General features: G+C 45.4%; 1 protein-coding gene across 1 annotated transcript in view; it reads right to left on the bottom strand.

Moving 5' to 3' along the window:
- Window positions 1-7,744: 7,744 nt before the first annotated feature.
- LOC119440222 (male-specific histamine-binding salivary protein-like) overlaps window positions 7,745-10,642 on the bottom strand; it is a 37,766-nt gene continuing 34,868 nt past the window's right edge. The window contains exons 4-6 of the mRNA XM_037705150.2: window positions 9,330-9,412; window positions 8,191-8,274; window positions 7,745-8,084 (exon numbers count right to left, since the gene is read on the bottom strand). Coding sequence (XP_037561078.2) covers window positions 7,957-8,084; window positions 8,191-8,274; window positions 9,330-9,412 — 295 coding nt within the window. The 3' untranslated portion in view covers window positions 7,745-7,956. The remainder of the gene's footprint in view (window positions 8,085-8,190; window positions 8,275-9,329; window positions 9,413-10,642) is intronic.

Below are 10,642 nucleotides of genomic sequence, written 5' to 3'. Positions count from 1 at the left end.
CGGATTACGGGCATCGATCCGCCGGAAACTAGGCATACGCAGCTTCGCTGTAACAACCACTTAGAGACGCGAGGGCTGCTTCCTGAAGAGATAAAAAAAAGCGTCACTTTGTGTCACAAGTTAATAAGAAATCTAATAATACGGCACGTCTCTCATTACAATGACCACCGAGTCAGTTAATTCATTATGACTAGATAGAATTCTAGCGTCAAACTTATTAGGCATGCCTAATCAAACAATGCGCAAGTTTAGGGCAGCTTGCTAACAGCTAAAGTTTTCGCACTTTGTGGCCTCTGTCATCTTCATGTGTATGAAAATTGAAAAATATGATCTCAAAAAATGCTGAAGTACAATAACAGTATTTCTTTCTCTGACGGTCACCATAAAACATCGCACCATAAAGCATCGTCGTTGTGAAGTCCACCGTCGCCATTGTGGTTGATGTATTTTCTAATTTACTTCCAGGATGGCACAACTAGTTTGCCTAAATGTTCGACATACTAGATTTACGAGAACAAATGTCTCTGTAATGGTGCACTGGCTGGCTGAGTATTCAATGTGCGATATATTGGACAAATGCTTCATAGATGGGAATCAGGAGGCTAGACTCAGGAGGCCAACGGCAAATACTGGGTGGCCCACTAGTATAATCGGAAAGAAAGCGGCAACCAGCACCTAGCACCCATAAAAGCGAGGTGAAGAGGCGAAGAAAGCTTCCCTAGTGTCCCTAGTTTGCTGAAGATGACCGCTGATGGAATGGCTATTGGCCCCATCCTCGTATTACTGGCCTGTAATATAAACGGCTTGCTCCATGTTAGCTCGGACCACGGAGTAAGATAAAGAGGAGCCTGGGCTCATATGAAAAAGCGTTGCAATTTGTGTCCCGGCAAGCCAGCTGCTTTGTGGCACAAATCATAGATGGCGCAGAAATTAGGCGCACTCTAGGTGCGTCGCCTGCAGCAGCTCATTGGCCGCGAAACATCTACAAAGGCAAAGCGGCCTTTCTCTTTGTTGACTAAGTGCCTGTTGTAGAATCATGCGAGCGTATCTGCTGTTGCCTACGTGACACTGTGCGCACGCGCTGTCTGAATTTGTCGCCAGTTGTCGCTCTCCGAAGTTCACGGGATATTGCGTTGTCTTTAAATGGATCAAAACTCACTACAGCAAAAGCCACTATCTTGGTAGCAGCTATACAGAATCCGATGTTATGCACCCGTATTTACTTAAGTTACGTTTGGTAATAACAAACTGAAAAAAAAAGACGCTGCAAAACAATTCTCACATTGTAGGCATTCAGTATACGCGTATCACTCAGAGAACATTTCATGTATTGGCAACTCCAAAATCCTTTACTTGTGCTGGCCACAGTGTCCAAATAAGCACAGCTGGCTACGACATCGAGGTTCACATCGGCTCTTTTGCTTGGTGCTCTGTTTAAGTTTCTAGGTTGTCGCGTAGAATCGAGTCGTTTCGTCGACGCCGAAAGGGTCCTCTGTACCTGTTACCTTATTTTGATTTGTCTCAAGGATTGCAGCGGCTAAACCGCGGAAATCATTGTGCTGTGCGTGCAAACGCCCGACCTGCCAGCGAGCCGCATCAGTCTTCTTTGAAGACAACGAGCCTTTCAAGCGAGCCAGAGAGCTAAAAACGGAACCGTTTGTGCGTAGCAGGCATCCGAAAGGTGCAAGCACTTGTTCACAGTGTTGCTACACTTCTACAGGTACGATGTCTGACTGGTTTCTACATTCATACGTAACTCCGCATTGTGACTCCTATTGCAATATATCACACAGCAGCCCACAATATATAGGCAGTAACGTCTGCTGTGCTTTGAGAAGGTCAATGCGGATATTGTGCAGGATGGATTGAGGCTAACAACTCTTAAGTTACCTGGTCAATGTGTCTTCGGATAAAAATAACGCGAATTACCGCTTGTGAGTTGGGGTGCACCTTTCTCGTTTAGTTAGCTGACCCATTTGATAAGGCAGCCTACGTCTGATGGCTGGCGCTTCCTCGTGCTCACAGAACTCAGTGTTCGAGGCAAGGTCTAGGCTTGGGCACACAGCCGACACCCGCCGTCCGTAGGAATTCTCAAACCCTAGTGAATAGTGAGAAATATATAACGAACAATGGGACAAAGTTACGTTTCAAGTTTCAAGTTTATTTCTTCAAAGTTAATACAAATTGTGTGCAAACACTGTATGACCCCTTAGCCAAAGGCTAGTAGTGGGGTCATTCCCGGCGAGTGGACCTTTGTTTTGAGTAGTGGGTTTCTTCCGATAAGTGTCCTAAATTTTTAGCGAGGGTCTTCATTTGCGCAATGTCACTTGTGTTAGTGTAAATGCGTGACTTGGAAACAATTCGGCCCAATTGTAGTGAAATTTGGCTGTGTTCATAGTGTCGGAAAGCAAACAAGCGGCGCTGTGGCCAGGTAGAATGCTGCAGCTTTGGAACGAGCCCTGCTTGCAGTTGCTTCTAAATTTCGTGCGAGCATAGAAACAGACAACTCACCGCGCTGAACGAGAAAATGGCATATGCGGCATACACTGCAAAACTAAAGCGTGCCATCAAAATGACATGTCGCGACTAGGCATAACATGTGTCATGATCGACTTCAGACCTTCCCGGGTAGTTATCGTTCCTGCTACCGGTGCCTGTGGACCAAAGTACACGAGCGAGTATATCCCTGCTGCTTAATGCATTATTAACATTAATGCTGGGGCAGAAAGCTAAATTGACCAAATAAATTGAAGCTGAGCATAAATCACTAATTTGTTAAAGCACCTGCCTAAACAAACTACACTCTGTGATTTGAAACGCCTACAACATAGTTAAAATATATATAAAAAAACAAAGGTCCACTCGCCGGGAATAAAGAAGTCGTCCCGAGTGAAGCGTTTTGAACAAACCCCCTAGAGTTCGTCACCTTTTTTCCAATGCACAATTTTATTATCCACTGTCAGGTCGTCTGCTACTTGCGGGAATCGATGAACTGATGAATCCCTGTCTTTTGTCCAGCGATGACACCCATAATAGTGCACAGCAAAATTATTTCGGAATCCGTTTTTTATGATTATTCCGGCTTGTGCGTGGCGGCATCGCGACAATTTGAGAACTACGAAGGAATGTTGCAGCGCACGCTGTAATGTGAGAACCTGCTGCTGAGTATAGATCGGCTGGTTAACGGCGCGGCCGCCAGGTGGCGAGCATTTTCTTAGAGTCGCTAAAAGCTTTGCTTACTTGTGCGAGTTCTTGTATCTTGTTGCTGTTCATGAATTTCAACCGACGAAAACATTTTCGTGCTGGCGAACACGGACAGAGGGGAGACGTAGATAGCATGATAGCGCATCCCGCCATCTACTCCTTCCCTCTGACCTCTTCGCCAGCACTAAAATGTTATCTAAGTTCGAATACCAGCACGCTCAACATACAGGAGTGCAACTTACGGCATGCCTTGGCGTGTGTTGGGGGATGCTTCAACCAGCATGCTGTTAACCTTTTCGCGGTGATTCTGTGGGCGCCGCCATGTTTGATCATGGGGTGACGCGTCCATTGGTTGCCTCAACGTCTTCCATTCCCTCCGTGTTTACAACAGATGTGCACGATGCCTGGTGCATCTCATCAAACGTCTGTTTCGGCGGAGATCGTAGACGGTGACTGGAGTGAACGACGCGAAGCTTTGACCACAAATTCAGAGGACATGTAAGCGCTTTGGCAGCTCGTTATGCTTTATCCAAACGGTGTGAGCAGCGTATACGACGCTTGTAAGTAAAGTGACGCTATAAATGTATTTCAAGCTGTCCAAGCTTTTACTCGTGAATTAATCAGGATGTGTTTCGCTCGTCGTTATCTATTTGTCAAACACTTGGAAGCAGCAGCTTGTCATGTTTCTCTCTTTGGAAAGTTCCACGGTGCCGTCACTATCTGATGGTTTATTTCCTGCCTAATCTATCGAGGGTGTGCTGAGTTGCAATAGATTTATTCTTGCTCCGCACAAAACTTGAAACGTCGATTTGCCGAACTTTGTAAGATCTAGCATCAAATACGTATTATCGCTAGTCCTTCGCTTACTCTGTGGACCATCATGAAACGTTCAGCTTCGAACTTTCGTGTGCTGTCGGTGTAATGCTTCGGCGAATTGATTCATGTGTCTTCCCATTTACTTGTATTTTTGATACGCTGACTATACAGTGAGTAGGCGTAAGTTTCAATGTGAATTGGGGTGGACGCGTTTAGATAACGTGCGAGAAACTTCGTATGCCAGGAAGAGACGCTATTCCCTTTGTCACAGTATAAAGAGCAGCACTTACTCTTGCCGACGTTCTGCGGTTGAAGTCCTTTCCTTGCACGTTAGCCATGCAACGCCGGCTGATGAGTGAATTCTTTTATCGTAGAAGAAAATCGTGCATCGAGAAGGGCAGGCAACACAGGCACTCCTTATGTAGCAGTGGTTTATGATTTCTTTCAGATTAATTGCACTTCTTGATATGCCAGACACCTATGGCAGACATCTTCCGTTTACCTTTCCACATTTTGCGGCATGAATGGAGCACAGTGCTTTAGCAATAGCCCAGTTAGATTTGTCACAGATTCTCTCACACAGTAGCAGGGCAGAAGCTGGTAATGGCTTCGTATTCGTGCGCTTTTGCTGAGCAGCGAGCGGCCTATACCGTCGAAAGCGGCCATCTCGTTCCTCTAGAGTAGACTGCTCCGCGAAAAGGGCCTGTCCATTATGTATTCATATGGCCAGTCTAGCAGTTGAAGCAACAATTAAACATTCCAAACGTCTTTACCCCATACCACTTAATTCGATGGCTCAGTGCATCAGTGTGCTAAAGTTATTAAAAACACAAAGCAAACCGTCGTGAAAATCAGCACACGTTTCTTTCAGCATTTCAGCATGAGCGCAAACCACAATTTTATTCAAATGATGGTGGCGAATTTAATAGCAGACTCGCAGCCACGGGGACACAAAGCATTTCTTATTGTTTTCTATGCATACATTAGCCTAATGCCTGTAGGCACCAATAAAATAAAGCCCCTCTGTTACTCTTCTTCTCGTTCATTCTATATACTAGTCACAAGCTATAACCAAGAACATTTCTAGATGGTGCCGGTATTCAGTGGAGCACAAACGGGGCACCGCAAGATCACAGCGATCAATAGCGTGTATGGCAGCTTAGGGCCCATTTGTAGTTTTCTACGCTTTTTATTAAATAACAGACACATCTATCTTCCGTGTTCCATAATTACATGTGCTCATGCAGGATATCATATCAAAGGCTACTCGTTCCCATTATTTGTGCCAGGATGTTGTATTGGGAGGATGAGTCATGCTTGGTTTTCGCGCGACTGAGACAGCTGATTTTTTTTTATATTGAGAAACTTAACTTCAAGTGACATTTGTAGCAATTTTCACCAAGTAATGCGCGACATTATTCTCTTGGAAATATACCTGTTCGTCGGTAGTTTGTATGAGTTTCTCATTGTATATTTAATTATTTGCCTCTTCGCGCCGCTAGCTGGACATTAAGGTTTAAAATACGCATCTCTAAATGTAACATTTCTGCACGCACTTAATACATTTTGTCATGTAAGTAACCCTCACCTGCAAATCTGGACATTCGCTTGCGTTTCTACTATAGATCGGTTAAACTGCTTTTTTTGTTTCTTTAACCTGCCGAAGCTTCCATGTTCCTACGTTATATTTTAACACGAAAGTGTTTTATGCCGGGGTCCACCAAGACTTCACTGACGTATTTCCGTCACGGAAATACGTCATAGAACATAATACAAAGAAAGAAACCAGAAGAAAAAGTTCCACAAACATGCAAAATTTGGAAATCGAACCCAGGACCTCTCGGTCCGCGACGATAGATCGCCGAGCGTTTAACCCATTGCGCCACAAACGCATTAGCAGAGAGCTACACAGACGCGCCTTATATATCTAACCAATGCCTCCTAAAAAAAAACTATGCCTGGGACGTGAGCCGGAGAGCGGCGCCCTACCCTTTCCGTTTTCCACCTCTCCACATAGTACAACCCCTAGAGCCTCTCGCGGCGAACGCTTGCAACACACCTGCGGCGGCGGAGCGTCGCCGTGCCATGGTAACTCGAGCAGACGACGCACGCCCGCCTTTTCCTACCGTGACCTCTGCTTCACCAGACGACATTCATGCTACATATTGTCGCGTTGAAGTGACGGTTGGCAAAGAGAGGAGGTGACTTGGGATAACAGTAGCTTTTATTTGGACGAACTTGTGCCCATAAGCGAGCTTCTGGCGAAACTATTCGGCAGCGGCGAACACAGCATGCACGGTTGACCGTCTGCAGAAAGAATGCCAGCGTTCTTCAAACGCATCTCCAACGCGCTAGCGACGCGGCGCTGTACACGAGTTAATGACGAGATAAATTTTGAGCGTAGCTCTCTTCGCCACGCGTTTTTTTTTACCACGATTTTACCAATCTTGACAAAGTTTTAACTCTTCTTCGAAAATCTGCCAAGTGACTGTAATGCTCAAAACTTCAAAACTTATTTCACAGCATTGTCGATAAACGGCCGAAAAAAGCTTATAAAAAAGCTAGGACTTGGACTCGGCCGGCATCTTCTGCCGGACGGCCCAGAGCTGATCTTCCTTCGAAGAACAATTTTGTCACGCAGCAGGCGCGTGCTCTACGCCGCACCTCAAATGCACGCCACGAGTGCGCAAGCAACCGCCTGCACAACGCGTAGTTACAGTGATTCTGGCCACTGTAGCGTACTTTCTGTACCGTAGTCAGCTGCGCCGACACAGCGTTGCCGACAGCGTTACTCCGGCAGTACAGTCGCTAGCGCCAACACGCGGCGCTCGCTCGCAACGCACGGCAGCGTACCTCCAATGGCAAAGCAAGCGACGTCCCAGGCATTGTTTTTTTAGGAGGCATTGATCTAACACTCCTCCGTGTACCCGCGCTCTTGCTCGGGGCGGTGCCGCCGCCTACGAGCAGAAAAGAGAAGTACTGCATTATGACACTAACGCGCACCGACAGTGAACGCTTCGGTGGTCTCAGCACTACGACGCCTCGATGCCAGCATTCGAAGGGACGCTGGCATCAAGAAGCACTACCAACGCCACCTAGGTGGCGTTCACCGTACTCAGCACAGCGGAGCGTGGCCTCCGCAATTAGCTCTGAAAATGTTTCTGAAGTTGATCGCGGAGGCTGCAATTACGACGCGCTGTACGCGCTGATTTGACTCGGTGACGATTCAGTTACGTGCTTTGTCTTGCGCGTTGTATTAGTGTGTCAGTTACGTGCTTCGTCTTTCGCGTTGTGCTAGCGTGTGCAGCGTAGTGCAGCTTCCATATGCACGACGGTTGCTCATGGTCATCGACGTTGGTAGTCGTGATGGAGGAGACGTGCCACCAGGCGTCAGCGTGGGTGCATCAACGCCTAAGGGCGCTTTAGCCACAAAACACCAATAGACATTATATATCAATGTGCAATAAACATTACACTACTTCTGTGAAGACACGTTTCACTTTCGTGTTCTATACCGATTCCTATATAAGAGGGATCAACCACATTTTTTTTCTATAAACCTCCTTAGCCTTCAGTGTTCTTGAAATTCGGTCATCAACCAAGTAAGTTCTGTTGGCAGTCAGTGCTTGGGCTCGTAACTTATTTTTAAAGTGTATAACGTCACCTTTCAGCACTCCGGTGCGCGTCATTGCGTCTCAGCCATGACGCAACACTAAGAAAAAGGTGAACCTAATTTTGCAAATACGATGCCAATATCTGGCGCTACGGAATTTTGAGGAATTGACGAGTTTATTATCAGGAATGAAGGGCACAAAATAATACATGGGACAGCCAAGCAGAAGAAATACTAAAATTAAAATATTGCCAGCCGCTCGGTAATTCCTCCACAACTCATGCTCATTCCCGCTGTTGTCGCAACTACGCCTGCAGGTGAAATTATGCCCCTTTGCACATCTGCTTGTCGTATACCATGTACTTTTCTGGTCCGCAGAGCAGGTGGTATATGAAGAAGCACAGTGATTTGATGTCGTCGACTTTTCCATCTTTTACCCAAAGTTCGCATCCTGCAAGGGGAAGTATACGTCAGGCAGCAGTTTTTTACTCAAACAATAAGGTGGAACTGAAATTGCGGATAAATCAGTCATCATTCAAGAAATTGTAGACGCTCACCGTTGTTCCGGTGAGGGAGTCTCATTATCTCGCAGTTATCGTACTCCAAAAAGGCCATTACATAATCGACAGTGAAGTCCTTTTCTGAAATGTAAGGGTATTCAAGTGGTCGTACATAAAAACGAACTCACGAACAAATCACAACCTAACTCATGATGACAACTTGAACAAATCCTTCAAATTTTGTTAGAGGTCCCTCGCTATCACACCTAACAAAGGAAAGCAGGGGTCCGGCAAAACGACAAGATTGGTGATGAATCTACATTATTTAGTGCACAGTGGAATAGATTGCTGTCAATGCATAACGATGTCATTGCGGCGGGAACGAGTAATCTCGTTATGAAAACTCGCTTCTGACTTAAATACCAAACGCTGTTATCCCAGTAGACTTTATCGTGAAAAAATCGTAGCTATGGTTAGCGTACGAAAACCAAAGCTTTCTGAATATGGTTCTACGAATATTTCGACGTCAATTGAAAATTACAGAATACATAAGTGCCGATGGTATGCAGCTAGAGTATCTTCAGGAATACAATGCTAGTAACATTCTCACTATGGCACTGATCTGGAAATCGTTACTGCGCGGTGATCATTTATTCCTTGCTAAAGCTACTTTGCATTACCTGCAGAGAGAACCAATCATCTGGATTCAACCATTGCACCCCAATAAACCAAGCTCTAAGAAAAATTCAAGGCAAATGCATTTACAATCGCAATTTGATGAACGCGCTTTGACCAGGAGACCAAGAATTAGGTATTAAAGGATTTAGCTTTAAATGTAATACTCAGAAGCACTGTTCTAGTGCCTGCACGAAGTAGATAGCCAGATTCTTATTTGATTTTTATTCTTTTTCAAGCCTTGCTACGAATCCTTCGAACCAACGAAAATATCTGTTGGCTTACGTTATAAGTAATTATTGAGTTCAGCCATCCGACTTGTTTGGTAGTGCAAATATAGCACTGTAGTCCGAACCAAGGTTACATCCTCAACTTGTCGAACCAGTAAGCACAGATGAAAACATTTCTTCGCGAAAATATGCTTACGTATGGACCTGCACGAAATGCTGTGCCATACTTCATGATTTCAATTTGAACTTCTAAGTGCTGTCAATCTGTGGATGTGCATGCCGACGCCATACCGAGTGTATTCGAAGACTCGATAACATTGGGAATAGGGTAACCGTCCGATGTCTTGACCCATGCATAAGCAGTTCCATTTTTCCTGCAGTGCAAAAAAAGAGCAGCCCAGCTGCATTTAATACTCTACGCATGTCATTTGTAGCGGAGATTCATAAAATAAAAAGTCATTTCTAGACAACGAATAAGCATTGTTGAGTATAGAGCGCTTGCTCATTGTGTTAAAAATATATAAGACAAAAATATATTTCAAAAGCTTTGTTTAATGAACACACATACAAGGCTAAGACGATAGTCCAACTTCATTGGGGTCGAGTGAAGAATCTGGTAGGAAGCTGACATGCAGCCTAAAGCAGTAGCTTGAGCTTATTTCTTAGCGCATTCAAAAAACGAGTCCAAATTTTCTTCGCCTCTCTATGAATGGCGGCGCTGCTGTGCGCCGGTCAGTGCGTTTCGAACTCTTGTATGAGCATTGGCATTGCTATAAGCGCGGTACGGTCAACCACTATTTTTGCTCGTTCGAAAGCCGAACACACGTCAATCACTGCTTTAGGACAGGTTCCATAACAGGAGCAGCACTTATAGTAAATCTTGAATACTGTGCTGACTAATATGAACGTTTCATCGCTGAACTGAAGCTTTCTAAGAAGCATTTTATCTATTAGAAAAAAAGGTGCAACTAGGCTAGTTTTTTAGGGTCTACTGTTAGCTTTAATTTTCCGAGCAATACCAGATATGCTGTAAGCGAATCGAAAGAAATATAAAATTCGATGAACCTGTAATATCACTGAATGCAAATTTCCATGAGCACAGCTCCCAGTTCTTCTAAATGTGCTTAAAATAAAGTACATTATAGGGTCAATCGTGATATTATTCAAAATACTCCTAGTATACGGATGCACGCCGTGTCTTTGTGTTTTCTTTTTAACGGCGCAGCTCTTATGCACCCGTTCCTGCGCTGAGCGACGGCATGCCTCGGTATCCCTCGGTGTCGCTCCTTGGCGTAACCGAGTGATAAGCAGACCGAATGATAAGAAAGCCAATGCGGAGCGTAGCGGGGGACGAAATACGGCGAGAGCGAAGAGAGCGCGAGGAAGAAAGCGGAGGACGAGGTTGTGGCGAATGCGTGAGAAGAAAAGAGCAGTGCCGCGCAAAACGGGCTTTGCGGCGACGACCGCTACGAGATGGCGCCAGAGTAGCGAGCCGTCTTCTGTTCACCGATGGCATGCGGCGAGCCCGTCCGACGATACCATATATAGAAACAAAGCGCTGCATGAGCGGAGGTTTGTCTGCGGTGGTTGCTGTGAATCGCGCC

The sequence above is a fragment of the Dermacentor silvarum genome, chromosome 2 (genome assembly GCF_013339745.2).
Source record: "Dermacentor silvarum isolate Dsil-2018 chromosome 2, BIME_Dsil_1.4, whole genome shotgun sequence".
Lineage (NCBI taxonomy): Eukaryota > Metazoa > Arthropoda > Arachnida > Ixodida > Ixodidae > Dermacentor > Dermacentor silvarum.
This window is presented reverse-complemented; position numbering and strand designations above follow the sequence as displayed.